The sequence below is a fragment of the Eutrema salsugineum genome, unplaced genomic scaffold (genome assembly GCF_000478725.1).
Source record: "Eutrema salsugineum unplaced genomic scaffold, Eutsalg1_0 scaffold_4, whole genome shotgun sequence".
In the NCBI taxonomy this organism is placed as follows: domain Eukaryota; kingdom Viridiplantae; phylum Streptophyta; class Magnoliopsida; order Brassicales; family Brassicaceae; genus Eutrema; species Eutrema salsugineum.
Window position 1 is genome coordinate 4,165,527 of NW_006256686.1, and position 19,281 is coordinate 4,184,807.

Genomic DNA, 19,281 nt, shown 5'->3' on the forward strand with positions numbered 1-19,281 from the left:
TGTGGTATATTTAGAAAGCAAAAAATGACAAAATTTACTCAAACGTGGATAGAGACCAACAAGTAACACTGAAAATTTTGGAAACTAAGGCAGCAATTTGGGAAGCGGCACAAAGTAGTGATCAAGTTATGATACCCCATACTAATGTACTTTAGTGATTTTAAATTGCGAAGGATAGTGGTGTTATATTGATAGTTTTTGGAAAAAGACAGATACTTTTTTGGGAGTACGATGGTACTATTTTAAGAAATGTGTCAAAAAGATTACAAAACACTATAATGGAAGAAAAAAAATTACGACAAAATTTCTCCTTCTCTATATGCAAAATTAGAAGCACTCATATGAACCATGTTAGAATCCCACATCGGGAAATTAAACGGACTAACACTAATATATAAGGGACTTGGGCCTCTCCACTTATCGCCAATTGGTTTTAAGTTGGAAACCCAGGAAACTTAACATGGTATCAGAGCCTCGTTTGTTGACCCAATAAGGGTGGCCCAAAAAGAGTTTATTATCGGTCCTAAAGTGGGATTCGGTTCGAGATGGGCTGATAAGAGCTATCATTTCGAGGGGACGTGTTAGAATCCCACATCGGGAAATTAAAGGGACTAACACTAATATATAAAGGACTTGGGCTTCTGCACTTATCGCCAATTAGTTTTAAGTTGGAAACTCAGGAAACTTAACAGACCATGATTCCAAACAAGAAGACAGCGATAACAAATTATTCTAAGTTTGTGAGAAGGTGTCTACCCCCACGAGAGACCAACTTCTATATTACATTTGAAAGAATTTGTGAAAAGGAGAGATTCACTTTTTTAAGTGTCTCACTCATCCTACGCATAAACAACACAAAAAGTGTCTCACTCATCCTACGCATAAACAACACAACGGCAAGACAAGTTAGTACAAAGTGCTTGCATCTACCCTCTAAATATTAATCTAAACTTGAACTGTTGAAAAAAAAAAGCTCTTTGGAACGTCCACAAGAAACTGTTTCTTTTTTATTTAGTTAGAGCATATAAACACAATCACGGCTAGTTAGTACATGATAGTTTGTGTTGTTTACACATGAATAAAGTTTGTGTTGCAACATTAGAAATGGTGTAATGGTATTTCGCCGTCAAGATAGATACATAACCATTGGAGAAAGAGGATCTAAACCAGACAAAGATGCTTCCATTAGCAAAGAGAGATAGAGGCAAAACACCAAAAACAACAAAGATTCATCTCATGTAATGTTTCTCAAACCCAACTCTCTCAAGCATGCACTAATATCCATTTACAAAAAAAAAAAAAAAAGAAATATCCTCAGAGCAGTATATTTTTGTTTTTTTGGTGGATATTCTTGCAGAGTATGAAGATTTGGGTTTTAAGAGCCATCCATGGTAATATCACCGCTTGTTGTTGGCTTAGCCGGAGCTGCTCCAAATGTGAACTCTTGAGGAGGGATACTTGAAGCAGGAGATGAAAATATAGACGAAGTAGGAGCATTGTTGAACACAGGGACTTGCGGGGCTTGAATATTATTAACCTTAGGGAAACCAAACCCAAATGTTGGAGCATCGTTGATGTTCATCGCTGACATCATCCCATCTCTTGATCCGAATATCGTCTGCTCATACTCCTCCAGTTGTTGGTAGAACTCTGCGTGGAGAAGAAGAAGAAGAAAAAAAGCAAATAAGCAGAGAACTTTCAAGAAATGATCAAGTTTTCTCAATTGCTTAATCCTATTTAAAAGTGCAAGTTACTTGCCTGGAACTATGTCAGTTGTAGGTCTCCGTTGTTTAACCCACTGATGACTCTCGGCGAGTCTCCACCCTTTACGTTTCATCAAATACGCTATAACAACCGCTGGTGATCTGAAACGTAATCGAAATACATGAGGGATCAACACTAAATTAACTTCAAAAAGCTCCTAAATCTCTAGTAATAGAGGAAAAGACTCAAAAACGTCTTGATTGGTCTACGAGACAGAGTAAGTTACGAAACGAAAAGCAAGCCACAAATTTTTCCGAGTATATGACTATATAGTTGGAGTTAGATAATAAGTACGAGAATGATAAATGATACTCACCTGCTTTTCCCCGACATGCAGTGCACAAGAACACGTGCCTTCTCCTTCTCACATTGGTCTACACAGAAAACACAAGAGATGGATTAAACACAAAATAATAACAACAAAATTAAAAGATCAATGCTTATGAGCTAGAAATAGGAATCAAACCTAAGAACTGGATAGCATCATCAAATTGTAATACTTTTTCATCTGAAAGGCAATGATAAGTGAATGAGTTCCTGTAGAGATTCTGGCACATAGGAACGGTCTGTTCCAAACAGAAGAAAGAACCAAAACAAAAAGCAAAAGTCAACACCCCCGATAAGACAACATATTCCTTTGCACTTACCATAAACAGCAACCATAAGTGAAAGAAAGCAAAACCATATATGCTTTAAAAGATTTGAATTTGATGCTAATGTTCAGTATACAATCTCTAATGGGTCATCTCCAATCTCATATGGGCAATCTTTCAATTAACCAATTCAATAATCGATTAAAGACTAAACTAATTCAATGATTAGATTAAGATAAAAGCTAATCAGACGCAACTAATTCACAATCTCTAACTTAATTAAGCCAAAACCAATAATACGCAAAATCCTACAATCTCTGATGGGTCCAATGTTTCAACATACCAATTCAATAACTTGATTAAGACTAAATCAATTCAATGATTGGATTAAGATAAAAACCAATCATACACAACTAATTCACAATTTTAAACCTAATGAATCTAAAACCAATCATACGCAACTAAATTCACAATCTTTAACCTAAGTAAACTCAAGCCTTTTGAGAATTGAACAGAATAAAAAAAATCATTAAGAACTCACATTAAGAACGCGAGAAATTCCCTGAGTCTTGAGAAGCTCAGAGCGAGAGGCGTTGTCGTAGCTCCCGAGATAAAGAAACTCCGGCAAGATCTCCGTCGGAAAAGCGCTGACGTGGACTTGCGGAGCCGGCACGACGGAGGTATCCGGCATACGGTGGCCGCAGATTCCACAGACTTCTCCTTCCTCGTACTTATGGTAATGCCCACAAATTGAACAAGGGTTTTCTCTCTCTCTCTTCCTCATAATCAATTTTTTTTGCAGATTCTGATTCGGAATTCAGACCTAGATCCGATTACTGATCAAAACCCAAATCAGATTAGATTATCGAGGGGGTGAATTTAGGGTTTTGAGGGTTGAAGAAGAGGAAAGATTGGAAATTTTTTGAACGGAAGGAATCGGGAAGGAGGAAAGAGGGAGACTTGGGAAGTTTCTTTGGGTTTCTGTGAGAAAAGAGAATAAAATATTGCGACTTGTCTTCTTCTTTCTTCTTCTTCAATCTCCTATGTCTCTGAAAGATTTTTTAAGCCTAAATATAATTCGGATAGAAACATGCCACGTGGAGTTAGATTTGTGTCAATCCGTAACACTTGTGTAGTCCTAAGATACTGCGAGATCTAACTGAAGTCAATTATTTGTAAAATATACATTTCTTTTGCAGATTTTTACTTTTTTTTTTTTTATTTACAAGATCTTACAAACTTTTTTTTTCCTTTTCCTTTTGCTCAACAATATTTTTCTTTTTTCCTGTAAACAAAAATTTTATAGTCAATTAACCCAAAAGAACTAAGAAAGAAACATAATTACCAAAATGATAATAATGTGATAGAATGACTAAGTTATTGTTTGTGCTAGATTTCACATATGAAATCCAACCCTAACCTGTAACATTTTGTTTGACGTGATTATATCTGTATTCGATCTCGGCTGAAAGTGAAAATTAAAGAAACATATCCTCTGGTCGGTTTAGTCGGTATGGATAATATGTAGTTTGCACATGTCTTTTTCTCTTCTCATAAAAATATCGATTTTTACAGACCAACGGAATTGAAGTACCAACCCGGTTCACTTTTGGACAGGTATAAAGGCCTTTTACAAGTCATCAAAAACACACAACAACTTGTGAACTCATTTGTCTCCAACAGCTGCCACCATAATATTGTCATGAAGCAGTTTAGTTAACGAATTAGAGAAAACGACGATATCATATAAGTTGTTGATTATGGGTTTTAACGGAATCTGTTCTGTTTATTTAGTTCGATCAACCAAAATTCAAGATTTTAATTTAAAGTTAATGAAACTAATAATTCCAAATGTTTATGTAATAGTTCATGCTTTAAATGGCCTGAATCGTGAACACCGTATTTAGTTATGTTGTTGTTTGTTCTCCTCTTTGTGGATGTTGCTTTTAGATCTTGTTTTTTCATTGCCGTTTCGTCCTCTCGTCTGGTTGTGTTTAGAGGATGGCCAAGTCTTTTTAGGGCTCGTCACTTGGATGATATCTTGTTGCGGAGGTATCTACTAGTTCTTCTCTAAAGTCTTCTCAGATTGTGGAGATGGGTTCAAATCGTCGCAGTGGTTTCTATCTTCCATTCTTCTCTTGCGTGGAGGTAACCGTTCATTTTTCTGTAAGTGGCTTTGGACAGGTCTACAAATATCATCTTTGGTGTGTCCTCATTCTACGAGTATCCTCTTTGGTGTGTCCTCTTGCATGAATCAGTCTGGTTTACGAAAATTTGCACGAATTAACAATCAAATGTCTGGTTATTTATTTGATTGGCTAAACCATCGGTAAAGTAAACAATCGAACCGGTTTTCTCTGTCTTCCTCAACTGGAAAATTCCCGATTCTCCTCCTCGTCGTTTCAGAAAAGCTCCTCTCTATCGCGGCCGGTAAGTGGGTTCGTGCTCTGAAATGGCGACCTCTTTACTTCGGAGAAACTTGAACCCAAGTCGACTCTTCTCGAGCCGCTTCTTCTCTTCTTCTCCTTCACATCGCCGTGTTGTTGTCACTGGTCTCCTTTTCCTTCAAAATTTCCACTGTCTTCACACATGCTTTTAATTCCTCTGATTAAACTTTGTGACCTTCAGGTCTAGGCATGGTTACTCCGCTTGGTCGAGGCGTTGAGACAACATGGAGGCGTTTAATTGATGGAGAATGTGGGATTAGAGGATTGATTCCTGATGATCTCAAGATGAAATCTTTTGATGAAGAGACAAAGTTGTATACTTTTGATCAGCTTTCCTCCAAAGTTGCCGCTTTTGTGCCATATGGATCAAACCCAGGTGAATTTGATGAGTGCCTTTGGCTAAACTCCAAGGTATTTTAGCTCTTTCTTTTTTATTCTCTAACTAACTGGCTTTGAAGGTTATTAGGACATAATGACTAGGAACACAATCAAATGTCATGTCATAACATAAAGGTTTTAGATTATCTTGTTGTAAATTTTGTTAGGAGCATCTATGTGGTTTTTGTTGTTGCTCAGTTTCTGTCTTTTGGAAGCTTGATATTGTCCGTGCGTAAATTTCTCATTTATGCTTCTCTATTAAACTGGCTTTGAAGGTTAGAACCTAATGACTAGGAACACCGTCAAATGTCATGTCACATCAACAAGTTTTTGGATTTATCTTTTGTAAATTTTGTTAGGAGCATTGCTTATTGCTCTGAAGGGTGATATGGTTTTGTAGCTGCTCAATTTGTGTCTTTTGGAAGCTTGATATTGTTTGTCAGATATTGCATAAATTTAAAGGTTCTATTATCATGCATTTTGGACCCTGGAGGCAATTGCGAATTTTATCGGATATGCTTTATGTGCTGCTGATGAAGCTTTGAGAGATGCAGAGTGGTTACCAACTGAAGAGGAAGATAAAGAAAGAACAGTTAAGCGTTCATCACATGTACATCGTTATATCTGCTTTTTTACTCTGTTTTTTCTATAATTTTGAAAATTTCGGAACATCAGGGAGTCTCTATTGGTGGTGGAATCGGAAGTATAAGTGACATTGTGGAGGCAGCGCAGATGATTTGTGAAAAGGTCAGTCATTTCAATTGTCTATGTATCATTTTCTCAGGAATTACAGACTTTTTGTGCATCCCTTTCGCTTGTAAGACTTAACAATTATGGTGATGCAGAGGCTGAGGCGGCTTAGTCCGTTTTTCATCCCAAAAATATTGGTAAACATGGCGTCTGGTCACGTTAGCATGAAGTATGGATTCCAGGTGTGTTGAGTTTGTCATTTCTGCTCCATTACTTGTTATAGTTCTCCAGTTTTTCGTAAGTAGAAAGCCGCTTGCATAGCATTGTCATGCTTTTGAATATAGGGGCCAAACCATGCTGCTGTGACAGCTTGCGCAACTGGTGCACACTCTATAGGCGATGCCACTAGGATGATTCAATTTGGAGATGCAGATGTTATGGTGGCAGGTGGAACTGAGTCAAGCATTGATGCTCTGTCTGTTGCTGGATTCGCTAGGTAACTAATTCTTGGTATCACACACTTTGTGTGCTTATATGTAAAACTATAAATTCTGGAAGAAAAGACATATCATATATCAATAATTTCTCATTGTGTCCAGATCAAGAGCGTTGTCAACTAAGTTCAATTCTTCTCCGCAAGAAGCTTCACGGCCTTTTGATTGTGACCGGGATGGTTTTGTGTGAGTTACATCACATCCTTCGTTGTTTATGCGAAAGAACCTGTTTTGGAGATTTTGATTCCATCCATTTTGATTTGGTTGCAGGATAGGGGAAGGCTCAGGGGTTATAGTATTGGAGGTGAGACTCTGGAGCGTTTGATAGTCATTGGTTTTAATCTAAAACCTTCTATGATATTTGGTTATAATAATAGGAACTTGAGCATGCAAAAAGACGCGGTGCCAAAATTTATGCTGAGCTTTGTGGATATGGGATGTCAGGTTAAAACTCATATATAATAGTAAAAGTACACTTTGGCATCAAATAAGACACATTTTGAATTCCCTAACAATGTTCTTCATACTTAGGCGATGCACACCATATTACTCAACCTCCTGAAGATGGAAAGGGAGCTGTTTTGGCCATGACACGTGCCTTACATCAGGTACGCTCCATATTGTTTTAACATCGGCCATGGTTAAATGCATAGTTGTTGTTATGGTACTCGTAGAATGGTTTCTGTTGATTATCATTTATGATTTTGCTTTTAAGTAGTTTGATGAATTCTAGTGATTTGGTTTGAATGCTCATGACTTTGCAGTCTTGTCTGTCTCCAAACCAAGTTGATTATGTAAACGCACATGCAACATCAACCCCAATAGGTAAAAGAAAAAGATTGACACTTCTTGTTGGTTCTCTTTGGTATTTACAAAAACTCAATTGATAATTCTGTTAACAAAATCTAATCCGTAGGCGATGCCGTGGAAGCAAAGGCTATCAAGACTGTTTTCTCTGAACATGCAACTTCAGGCACCTTGGCATTCTCCTCCACCAAGGTAATAATGCCTGATGATATTACCGAACAGCTTGACTTATAGTAACTACGTGTCTGCAAACATATCAGAGAGAGGTCACTTAATAAACTCTTTCCCTGTTTGACTGAAGGGAGCTACTGGTCATCTTCTTGGGGCAGCTGGAGCTGTGGAAGCTATTTTCACCATCCTTGCTATACATCACGTAAGCATTCTTCTCATTTAGTCTGGTGTTCTTTGTTTGATGATTGAGGGTTTGTAACTTAACCAGAACCTGCAAAAAACTTTGTAGGGGGTTGCTCCTCTGACGCTGAATGTCAAGAATCCAGATCCCATCTTCGACCAAAGTTTCATGCCGTTAACCACTTCGAAAAAGATGCTAGTTAAAATCGCAATGTCGAATTCTTTTGGCTTTGGTGGAACAAATGCATCTTTGCTCTTTACCTCTATGTAAAGTTGTAGTAGGTCAAAAGTTTTGAACCGAGCATAGAAAAAAATTCTTTTTCATTTCACTCTTTGTCAACTTACATTAGCAAATCTCTACAAAATTACAGATAAAGATGTTCTGCTTGCAATATCCTTGAGCTCTTTTAAGAATATTTTGACCTGAAACCTTCTGTAAGAGGAATAACTTTTGCAGACACTTTTGATTGCAACTTAAGCACAGCTTCTCGAATTTCCTGCCCATTGCAACCAGAAGCATATGGTAACAATACATGATAAGGGATATCAACAATTTACTAAAGAGACGAAATCAAATGAAACAACCACCTCTATGTGGTAACGTGATGAGAAATGCGTCAATAATATAGTTTTGCTCCGGATCCACTTTGCATTCTCAATGATCTGCAGTGGAAAATCCCTTTTAAAGTGTAATTCCACGAGTTTTTTGAACATAAATAGGATCATACCTGAGATATATGAGTGTGACCGAGTGCCTGCGCATGCTCAGTGCTGAAACTTTCATCCAAGAACGTTGCCTGCCAGAACAATTAAGCTCAGAAGCTAGAATGAGAATCCAGTGAAGTTTTGAAAAACTTTTGAGAATCAGATGCGCACCTCGGTTATAAGAACTTTTGCCCTCAACGCGTCAGCGTTACGAGGGTCAAGCATATACTCTGCAGTTGTATCTCCAGTAAAGGCTATCTCAGGGGATAATATCATGTCTGTAATCTGAAATTAAGTTCAAGATCAAAGACTTTTCCTTTCATCACATCACTAAGCAACATGGACTAAATAGCAACAAACCTCAACGCCAGACTTTTTAATCTTTTCTATTTGTTTGCCTTTGAGGTGACCATACTGCTTCTTCAACTTGTTCCTTACCGAGTAGATGACATAACCCTGAGAGAAGCCATAATCTCAGAACACTAGATCATTAAAAACAGAGACTCTTGTGCTAAATCTCTCCATATCCTGGGACATGTGTGTAGTACCTGGCTCGGTATAACGTGGTTTGTGGCAAATGGTCTAACAACAATGTCATTCCGCAACTCATATGTTTCACCTGTCGCAAACATAGAGCTCATATTCCGCTATCTAACAGGGTTGGATTGGATGTAACACTAGACAGAAAGAAAAAAACTGGTCAAAGGCTTTCACTATCTCATACCTACATCGAGTGGAATCAGTTCAACGTTCAGCTCTACTTGACCCATAGTCCTGTGAATTTCAAGGAGTTTCTCCACATCTTCTTTAATAGATGGTGGCACGAATATCTTCGGTGGCTCAAGATTGTATAAACCACGGCTAGCTACATACATCGGTAGCCCTCCCTGAGGAAACAAGATTCATAAGCTCACAAAGAGAATCAACATTCGATTCAAAGGTAAGTAAAGTAAACAGACAAACGCATCTGAATCAAGGAGCCCAAGATTCATCCAAAAACCCATATTTGACTCCGAAAACAGAAACACCAAACAAAATCGAACTCAAATTCGATTCAACAGTAAGATTAACCTCAACTTCTAATGGCAGAAAGTAACCAGAAAAAACATCTGAATCAAAGGAAACCCATAATTCACTGAAGCAACTCAGAAAAGCAGAAGTTTCAAATGAAATCGGAAAAGGGTTCCAGAGAAATTCCAATCCTTATCCATTCAAGTCATTGAACAATGCTAATTTTGAACAAAAGAGAATCGAAAGGGAGAGAGATATAGAGTGAGCTCACGATATGATCAAGATGAGCGTGAGTGATGAAAAGGAACTTCTGCTGGATAGCGCGTGAAGGGCACCTCCCGATATCAAAGACGCATTTGAGCTCCGGGACGATGACGCACGTCTCGTGGCCGCCGACGGAAATGCCCTCGATGGCGTAACTCTCCAATTCGACGCCTTTACGATTCACGGCGGCGCGTGCCTTCCGGTACTCTTCTTCCTCTTCGATTGCTCGACTAATCGACGAGAAATAGCCCGAGACTCTGACGGGGCTCACGAAACTGCAACGGTGGTTCTTTATCTGCGCGGCGAGGTGGTGAATCGTTGGAGGGCCATGGCGATTGGCGAAAGGGAAGATCGGAGAGACTTTGGAAGGCGAAATTGGAACCGAAAGTTGCATTTTTTTTGTTGTTTGAATCGGATAAAAAGGGTTTTGCAGAGGTTTTTGGGTTTCTCTTTACTCAGCTACGCTACTGTGAGACATGAACGATAGGGAAAAAATGAAAAGATTAAAAAACCAAAACCAGGGAAAAACTCTGATCTTATTATTTCCACAAGCAGTGTATATATACATTACATAACTAATGTATTAGAAACTCTAATGGACCATGAGACATTAACCTGATGGTTAATGAGCCGGTTACTAAAAGTCCATTTGTTTATAACACTCCCCCTTGGACAAGGTAACCGTGCCTGTCACAAAACCGGGATCTCTATAATGCACTAGGGAACATTGCCTCATTAAAACCTTATCAGGAAAACCCAATGAAAAAAACTATGGTGAAGGAAAAAGAGTACAACACGCATTACTCTCCCTGGTTTAGGCATCACTGTAGATCTCTAAGTCTACGCATTCCTATCTGATGAATGAGCTTCCGGAGTGTAGAAGTCGGTAATGATTTAGTGAATAGATCGGCTGAATTTTCGCTTGATCGGACTTGCTGAACCTTGACCTGACCATCCTTCTGTAGCTCATGAGTGAAGAAGAATTTGGGCAGAATATGCTTCGTCCGATCACCTTTGATGTAGCCGTCCTTGAGTTGAGCGATACAAGCTGCATTGTCTTCATACATCACTGTAGGCTCCTTATCTTCGTCCATACCGCAATCTGATCGGATATGCTGAGTCATGGACCGCAACCAAACACACTCTCTACTAGCTTCGTGGATGGCCAAGATTTCCGCATGGTTGGATGAGGTAGCGGCAATAGTCTGCTTCATGGATCTCCAAGATATGGCTGTTCCTCCATGCGTGAAAACATAACCGGTTTGAGACCGGGCACAGTGCGGATCTGACAAATATCCTGCATCAGCAAAACCAACTAGACCATCCTTGTTATGGTTAGAATAAAATAATCCCAAGTCCTTAGTACCTTGAAGGTATCTAAGGATGTGCTTAATACCGTTCCAGTGCCTTTGAGTTGGACACGAACTAAAGCGAGCTAAGAGGCTCACGGCAAAACAGATGTCTGGTCTAGTGTGACTAGCCAAGTACATTAATGCTCCTATGGCACTGAGGTATGGCATTTCAGGACCGAGGATTTCTTCATCGTCCTTCTTTGGACCGAATGGATCACTATCCAATCCAAGGCTCCTCACAACCATTGGGCTGGTCAATGGGTGGGCCTGGTCCATATTGAATCTCTTGAGTACCTTTTCAGTGTATGCCAATTGATGCACAAGGATTCCGTCATTGACGTACTCAAGTTGTAATCCCAAACAGAATTTAGTTTTGCCTAGGTCTTTCATTTCAAACTCTGCTTTTAAGCATTCAACTGTTTGGGCGATTTCACCAGATGTTCCGAGGATGTTCAAGTCATCCACGTATACTGCTATGATTACAAATCCTTTGTTTTGATATTTTCTGATGAAGATGCATGGACTGATCGGATCGTTTTCGTAGCCTTCTCTGATGAGATATTCGCTTAACCGGTTATACCACATACGTCCGCTTTGTTTCAATCCATATAAGGATTTGTTCAGCCTAATGCAGTGTTTATCACGAGATGCATGCTTATCTTTGAGCTCAATACCATCTGGTAATCTCATATAGATTTCACTGTCCAGTGGTCCATAAAGATATGCGGTTACAACATCCATTAACCGCAAATCTAAGTTTTCTCTTATGGCCAGACTTATGAGGAATCGAAATGTAGTTGCATCCACCACTGGAGAATAAGTCTCCTCATAATCGATTCCGGGTCTCTGTGAGAATCCTTGTGCTACAAGGCGTGCCTTGTATCTAACGACTTCGCCGAGTTCGTTTCTTTTACGCACAAAGACCCATTTGTTTCCCACTGGTTTAACATCGAATGGTGTCCTTAAGATCGGACCAAACACATTCCGTTTCTTTAAACTATTCAACTCCACGTTTATGGCTTTTTTCCATTTCAGCCAATCTGATCTACGAGTGCACTCAATTATAGATGTGGGTTCTAGATCCTCTTGCGTGTGCGCAATCTCAAGTGCTACCTTGTATGCAAAAGTTTCATTGATGTCGACATCTTTTCTGTTCCATAGAGAACCGAATATGATATAATTGATTGAGATCTCATTATTATCAATCCCTTCAGAACCTTGAGTTTTGGCGTCCCAAACCTCTTGAGATGGTTCGATAGGGTAAGTATCAGCTGAGGCTGTATCCGTGTTCTCTTGAATTCCGGTTTCAATCATTGCACCTTTCTTTGATTTCCGGGGATTCTTATCTTTGGAACCTGGTGGTCTGCCACGTTTCTTACGTGCGTCAGACTCTGTAGCAACTTGACTTTTCCTTGAGGGGACATCTATTCGTACTGGTGCATTACAAGCTGGTATGTACGATTTGGTAACTTTGTTCGGGTCAGCAAAGGAATCTGGCAATTGATTAGCTAGCTTTTGTAAATGTATAATTCTTTGGACCTCTGAATCACATTCTAGAGTCCGAGGATCTTGCCATTGTGTGGATGTTTGATTCCATGAAAGTTCTATTACCAGCTTGTCTGTCTCACCACCTAATCTAGGATATACCGATTCATCAAATCGGCAATCTGCATATCTGGCTTTAAACAGATCTCCTGTAGTTGGCTCGAGATATTTATGATGGTGGGAGAATCAAAACCAACATATATTCCCATCCTCCTTTGAGGTCCCATTTTAGTCCTCTGTGGTGGTGCAATGGGTACATAGACTGAACACCCAAATGTTTTAATATGGGAGACGTCTGGCTCATGACCCGTTAGCAATTGGGATGGTGAATATTTGTGCTCACTAGATGGTCGTATGCGTATTAGTTCAGCGGCATGTAAGACTGCGTGTCCCCAAGCTGAGACCGGGAGTTGTGACCTCATGAGTAATGGTCTAGCAACCCATTGAATTCGTTTAATGAAGGATTCAGCTAATCCATTTTGTGTATGGACATGTGGAACGGGATGTTCAACACTTACCCCCATGGACATACAATATTCATTAAACGCTTGGGAAGTGAATTCACCAGCATTATCAAGACGTATAGTCTTTAATGGGAAGTCTGGAAAATGGGCTCGTAATCTGATGATTTGGGCCAATAACCTAGCAAAAGCCTGGTTCCTAGAAGAGAGCAGACAGACATGCGACCAGCGGGTCGATGCGTCAATGAGGACCATGAAATATCCGAATGTCCCACAAGGTGGGTGAATTGGTCCACATATGTCTCCTTGGATTCTTTCCAGAAAGTTCAAGGTCTCTTTAGACACTTTGACTGGTGAAGGTCGGGTAATCAGTTTCCCTTGTGAGCAAGCTGTGCACTTGAGGTGCTGAGGGAAAATACCATTTGGTTTAAGGCTGTGCCCTTTAGAATTCTGGACTAATTTACGCATCATGTTCGCACCGGGATGACCCAGGCGATCATGCCAAATAGTGTAATCTAAAAACCGTGCTTTGATAGCAGCATTAGCCTCAATCATACTGACTTTAGCATGGTAAATGCCAGTAGATACGGCGGGTATAGTTTCAAAAACTTGTTTATGGCCATTTATCATTTTAGTGATAATTAAAAACTCTTTGTTCCCTTCATCCTGAGTTTCGATATGGAAACCATTCAATCTTATGTCTTTGAAACTCAATAGGTTTCTCTTAGAACTGGGTGAGTATAAGGCATCAGAGATGTCTAGATATGTGTCATTTGATAACAACACATTAGCTTGGCCATGGCCCTCTATTAGGCTCGAACTACCCGCTATAGTGCTAATGTTTGCGGTTTTGATTACTAAATTTATGAAGTAATTCTTGTCTTTTAGAATGGTGTGGCTCGATCCACTATCCACAATGATATCCATATTGTCTTGCATATCTTCATTAAACAAGAATTATAATTCAATAACATGCAAAAATGAGATGTAAATAAAACATTACTCCATAAATTAAAATGTAAAAGCAAAAGGTCTTAAAAATCCAAAGTAAAGACAATAAATCCCAAAAACAAAAGATAAAAGTTTAAGGAGTAATGAAAAACAAATTCAGATTTTTGAGATCAATCAAGGAGGTCGGAGAGCTCATAATCCATGCCATCAATCTTATCATCCTTTGAGTCATCTTCATTGACTTGATGAACCAGGTTAGCCTCATGATTATCTTTCCCATACTTCTGGTAGAGCTCAGCAAGATATTTGGGAGTACGGCAGATCTTGACCCAATGATTAGTCATTCCGCATCTTGAGCAAGGAGTTGGTCTAGATGAACTGCCTCTTTGGGTCGGTTTGTTGATACCACGACCCTTACCCCGACCAAAACTGAGGTTAGGTCGGTTAACTTGGTTCGGTCTACCGCGTCCTCTGCCGCGCAGTCCATGTCCATTTCCACGTCCACGTCCACGATCTGAGGATCTGTTACGTTGGACGAAGTTGGACTCTTTTCTGGTTCCTTCTGGCAATGGGGCTGATCCTGGAGGCCGCATGGCACTGTTCCTCAACAGAAGCTGATTGTTCTTCTCAGCAAGCAGTAAGCAAGATATCAAATCCTCATAGGTGCTATGATTCATGGCACGGTATTGTTGTTGGAGAACAACATTGGGAGTGCCAAAAGTAGAGAATGTTTTCTCTAGCATATCCTTATCAGTGACCTCCTCGCCACATAGTTTTATGAGTGCAACTATCCGGAAGAGTTCGGAATTGAATTCTTCGATGGATTTGAAATCTTCGAACCGTAGGTTCTTCCAGTCGAACTTGGCTTGGGGCAGTATGACCGTTTTCTGATGGTCATATCGCTTTTTCAGTGCCACCCAAAGTTCGAGTAGATCCTCAAGAGTGAGGTATTGTTGCTTGAGAGACTCAGCGAGGTGATGGCGGATAATAAATATCGCCGAGTACCGTTCTGTTTGAGTCGCGGTGTTGGGATCTTTGATGCATTCACCCAGACTTTTTGAGTTGAGGTAGATCTTGGTGTCAAGGGCCCATTTGAGGTAGTTATCTCCGGAGACAGTGAGTGCCTCATATTCGACCTTCTGAATGTTTGACATCTGAAACATATAATAATTTATGTTAAATAATCAATAGTACGAGACTATGGTCATTGGAATAAGGGATTTAAGGTATTCTTGGGAAAACTTTCCATTTCAGGAAACTTGCTATTTTAGGAAACTTGCTATATAACGGAACTCTAAAATCGAACCTTAGGGTTTATAACCTAGCCGGTTTACTAGGGTTTCCAAATTTAGCTCTAATAGATAAATTTAGGGTTTTTTTTTTTTTTTAGATTGATTTTGGAAACTAATTTGAAATTAACCGATTAAGCTTAAACCGATCGGATTGATCGATTAAACAACAAAACCGGTTAAATTAGATTTAATTTTGGAAACCGGTTATTAGGGTTATTAATCGGTTAAGGGATTAAACTAAACAGATTTGGTAGGGTTTAATTTTTATTAGGAAAAACTGATCGGTTTAAACTTAAACCCTATCGATTTAGGATTAGAATTTATCGGTTTATAAACGGTTTACGTGGATCGTTCGGTATAGGGTTTTATCGGAGGTGCACCGATCGGTTTAGGATTTGAACAAAGCATTAGGGTTTAGGTTTTATATGATAAAGCCGATTAGGAAAAATAAAACCAATTAGGGTTTTGACAAGAAGAAAGAGGATCGGTTTGGTTATGGTTTTAAAAACGAAAAAGACGATGAAGAATCATGAAAAGAACCGATCCATATTAGGGTTTTCAAAAAAAAAAACCAAAACTTTGATTAGGATCTATAGTTTTAGATAATACCTTTTCGCCAAATGGATTTCTGACCGGCTTATGATCTGGGAGCTAAAGACCACAGATATCTACTGGAAACTCTTGAGAATGATGGCCAGACACTACAAGAAAGATTGGGTTTTACGTCGGCATATATCGACGTAAAATCGACGTAAAACAGCATTTACGTCGAATTAACGACGAAAAAAAATTCGTCGTAAAACGATCGTCGTAAAACCAAAATCGTCGTAAAATCGTCGTAAAATTACCAACTCCGGAAAATCGTCGTAAAATCGTCGGAAACTATTCGTCGTAAATGCGACGTAAAATTTCCAACAGAAGTACAACGAAAGAACTCCAACATAAAAACGACGTAAAATCGATGTAAAATTACATCGATTTAACAACGATTAGGAGACGCACAATTTTAATTAAGGGAAACTAATTTTTTAATTGTCGATGTTAAATCGTCGTAAATTTTCGACGTAAATTCGACGTAAATTAATTCGACGTAAATTTGTCGTTAAATATTCGACGTTAGATCGACGTAAATTTACGACGAATTTACGTCGATTTATAAATTAAATATTTAATTCGATTTTAATTTAATTAATGAATTTTGAAAATAATAAAAAATTAAAAATAGAAAAAAAACAATTTAAATTCAAAAATAATTTATAAATTAAAAAAAAAATTAATACAAATTATTTTTTACAAAAAAACCTAATCTACAATGTGATTTCGTAATCGTCGAGGTTCAGATCGACGTCACGAGGAGGCTCTCCGTCTTGGCCGCCCGTCGCTGCTGGACCGTCGTTTCCCGTCTGCAATACCGGAGCCGAAGACTGACCCTGCGTCTGCTGGTCCGATGGTCCAGTACCGGAAGTACCACCGGTCTCAAAGACCCCTCGTGCTCGCTGTTGCCTCGCTCGGATTGCGGTGGCCAACTGCGGAACCGCTTCCGCAATGATGTCGAAGAGACCGTGCATCTCGGTGAGCTCCTGCTTCTGGGCCACTTGCTCATGCCTGAGAGTGGTGATCTCAGCATTGGCCGTAGCAAGCTCCTGGCGAAGCTGACTCGGATCCTCCTGCGTGCGGAATCCGGAAGCCGAGGCGGCAGGACAGTCTCTAATAGAGCCCATCCCTAAGGTTCGGCCCTTCTTCTTCGGAGCAACCTACAAATAGAAAATAAAAACGTTAATTATTTATTAAGTAATAAATATAATAAATTTTTAAAAAAATTGAAATAGATCATACCTCCTCGAAAATCTGGTCTTGCTCAGTGACGGTCAACGGTACTTGGATAGTACCGTCAGGTGTGGCCTGGGTCTCCCGCTCTGCGATCCGCTGCATAGCGGCATTGTAGATCTCCTCGGACCGAGCGTCGACAAAGGTCCCGTCCCTCTTCCGGTGAGTGGTCTCAAAGAGCTTCGTCATTGGAGGTAGTTCTCCTCCGTTCTCCTCGGCCTACGAATTAGTAAACATTAGTGAAAAATATTTAATAAATTATAGCAATAAATAAAATTAAATTAAAATAATAATTACTTACCATCATGAGACGTCTTCCTGCAAAAGATATTTGGCCAGAAGTGTGCGGGGTCACTAACTTCTCACCAGTCACCGGATCGACCCGGTTTCGGACGGCCGAACACTTAGCAGCGGTGGTTTGGGCATGCGGGTCCAGCCAGTACGCCTTCAACCCTTTCCAACAGGTAGTGGACATGGAGCTCGGCTTTGCGCCGTCGCCGTCGGTCTCCCATTTCCGCTTCCAATCGGAAACGGTGTTGACTAGGCATTTCTGCGCCTTCAGCCGGAAAGCTTCGCGGACCGTCTCGTTGATCCCGATGTCCCAGTTCCACCGTTGCTGCAAAAGAAAACAAAAAATTAGATAAATAATATAAAAGTAAGATTAATTGAATTTTACTACAATTTAAAATGATATAAATAATATTTAAAAAATATTACGTACCGCAAAGCACTTGTACCAGGTGTCGAACGTCTCTTGCGACACCTTGCTCTAATTGTAGTGTGGCTCCACGAAATGACTCTTAATTGTGTCGGAAACGCTCCGACCGACACAATTATCCAAATTAAACCTATGAAACAAAAAAAAACTTATTACATTAATATTTAAGTAAATTAAAACATTAATTTAAAAAAATATAAAAACTAAAAAGTTTACTTACCAATAAGAGCCCGGTTCCGCTTTTCCGGGAACCAGACGTCGTAAAGCCCCCCGTCCCGGTAGGGCTAGTAAATCCTCAACCAAAAACTGGGCATACGGATGAGGAGGAGCGGGTACCGGTTCGGCAGCCGGCGGTGGAGGTGGTGGTGGAGGCAATGGTGGAAGCGGTGGTGGAGACGGCTCCGCGGTATTCGGAACCTGGGAGGCTCCGGAAGATGAAGGGACATCGGTCCCGGTGTTTCCCGAGGCAGACGCCCGGGAAGAGTGTCCGTCCGCCATGAAATTGATGTAATGCGTCTTCCGTCGAGTCATCGTCTGCAAAACCGATAAAATTTTATTTTTCAAGTTAATTACAATTAATTTTTAATTACGATCCTAAATCTAAGAAATTCCTATCCTAAATCTAACAAATTCCGAGCCTAAACTAATTCCCGACCTAAACCGTTTGAATTTCTAAACTATTTAATAATAAAATAATTTAAAGTAATTTAAAAAAATAATTACCTTTTTTTTGCGTCAAAAAGAGGAGGAATGCAAGAGAGGACGAAGCAGAGAGAGAGGAAGGAGAGATAAGCGACGAAATGAGGAAGGGGTGAGGTCCTATATATAGAATTTATATTCGTCGTAAATTCGACGTAATAGTTACGTCGAATTTACGACGAATCCGTCGTAAATTCGTCGCAAAGGTCCCACCGTATAACAAAGCGAATAAGACAAACACACGTGGCTGTATCTGGGCTTTGCGACGATTTTACGATGATCCGTGTTATTCGTCGTAAAATCGTCGTAATGTTACGACGATTTTACGACGAATCGTATAAATCATAAAAATTTAAGACGGCTGTGTATCCACAAATCGTCGTAAATTCGTCGTAATATTACGACGAATTTACGACGAATTATACCAAAACTGATGAAATTCAAAAATTGAAACATCCATAAGGACATACAAGCAGGTCTATTCATGATAAATGTGGTGTGTATAACTTTCTAGCATGTTTACATAACTTAATGAAGAATTTAGTAAGATGTAAGATAAATCCATACATCTTGTGTAAATGTATATAACACCTTAAGATTATTTGATAAACACATATATGTCAAATTTTGAAATTTTTTTTTTTGTTTAGAAAGTTGTTTTACCTTATGAGATGGTAAGACATTTCATTCTCTTCATCAAAATCCCCCCTAAACCCCAGAAAAGATAGATTATAAGATTTAGGGGTTACATTTCGTCGTAATCTCGATGGTATATTACGACGGATTTACGACGTTAACACCCATTCGTCGTAATCTCGATGGTAAATTACGACAGATTTACGACGTTAACACCCATTCGTCGTAAATTCGTCGTAATAAAACCACATTTCTACAAGATCCTGAACCTTATACTACAGACCCTTATATAATAC

At 39.4% G+C, this 19,281-nt stretch overlaps 3 protein-coding genes across 3 annotated transcripts; 1 reads left to right on the plus strand and 2 right to left on the minus strand.

Moving 5' to 3' along the window:
* Positions 1-1,162: 1,162 nt before the first annotated feature.
* LOC18013913 (protein-tyrosine-phosphatase IBR5) lies at positions 1,163-3,390 on the minus strand. The gene is made up of 5 exons (XM_006418503.2): positions 2,899-3,390; positions 2,231-2,330; positions 2,081-2,138; positions 1,759-1,865; positions 1,163-1,650 (listed from the first exon to the last, which is right to left on the minus strand). The coding sequence occupies exons 1-5, from the start codon at positions 3,139-3,141 to the stop codon at positions 1,376-1,378; spliced, it is 783 nt and encodes a 260-aa protein (XP_006418566.1). The 5' UTR covers positions 3,142-3,390; the 3' UTR covers positions 1,163-1,375.
* Positions 3,391-4,713: 1,323 nt separating this feature from the next.
* LOC18013914 (3-oxoacyl-[acyl-carrier-protein] synthase, mitochondrial) lies at positions 4,714-7,846 on the plus strand. The gene is made up of 14 exons (XM_006418504.2): positions 4,714-4,909; positions 4,986-5,215; positions 5,676-5,774; positions 5,858-5,929; positions 6,028-6,114; positions 6,217-6,368; positions 6,472-6,552; positions 6,637-6,670; positions 6,744-6,810; positions 6,898-6,974; positions 7,131-7,191; positions 7,283-7,365; positions 7,475-7,546; positions 7,634-7,846. Exons 1-14 carry the CDS (start codon positions 4,810-4,812, stop codon positions 7,793-7,795), a joined length of 1,377 nt encoding a protein of 458 aa, XP_006418567.1. The 5' UTR covers positions 4,714-4,809; the 3' UTR covers positions 7,796-7,846.
* On the minus strand, positions 7,813-9,976 carry LOC18013915 (tRNase Z TRZ2, chloroplastic). Its single transcript, XM_006418505.2, has 8 exons — positions 9,512-9,976; positions 8,954-9,116; positions 8,778-8,848; positions 8,590-8,685; positions 8,401-8,514; positions 8,253-8,321; positions 8,113-8,187; positions 7,813-8,021 (listed from the first exon to the last, which is right to left on the minus strand). Exons 1-8 carry the CDS (start codon positions 9,896-9,898, stop codon positions 7,932-7,934), a joined length of 1,065 nt encoding a protein of 354 aa, XP_006418568.1. The 5' UTR covers positions 9,899-9,976; the 3' UTR covers positions 7,813-7,931.
* Positions 9,977-19,281: the final 9,305 nt, after the last annotated feature.

Excerpts from the sequence above, each read along its gene's own strand:
- LOC18013913 (XM_006418503.2), bottom strand. The coding sequence starts at position 3,141 with ATGAGGAAGAGAGAGAGAGAAAACCCTTGTTCAATTTGTGGGCATTAC. Across the intron at positions 2,331-2,898 it reads GAATTTCTCGCGTTCTTAAT|ACCGTTCCTATGTGCCAGAA; the intron begins GTGAGTTCTTAA and ends TGTTTGGAACAG. Across the intron at positions 1,651-1,758 it reads TACAACTGACATAGTTCCAG|AGTTCTACCAACAACTGGAG; the intron begins GCAAGTAACTTG and ends TTCTCCACGCAG.
- LOC18013915 (XM_006418505.2), bottom strand. The coding sequence starts at position 9,898 with ATGCAACTTTCGGTTCCAATTTCGCCTTCCAAAGTCTCTCCGATCTTC. Across the intron at positions 8,849-8,953 it reads ACTGATTCCACTCGATGTAG|GTGAAACATATGAGTTGCGG; the intron begins GTATGAGATAGT and ends TGTTTGCGACAG. Across the intron at positions 8,515-8,589 it reads TTAAAAAGTCTGGCGTTGAG|ATTACAGACATGATATTATC; the intron begins GTTTGTTGCTAT and ends ACTTAATTTCAG.
- LOC18013914 (XM_006418504.2), top strand. The coding sequence starts at position 4,810 with ATGGCGACCTCTTTACTTCGGAGAAACTTGAACCCAAGTCGACTCTTC. Across the intron at positions 5,216-5,675 it reads GCCTTTGGCTAAACTCCAAG|GCAATTGCGAATTTTATCGG; the intron begins GTATTTTAGCTC and ends TGGACCCTGGAG. Across the intron at positions 6,553-6,636 it reads TGTGACCGGGATGGTTTTGT|GATAGGGGAAGGCTCAGGGG; the intron begins GTGAGTTACATC and ends ATTTGGTTGCAG.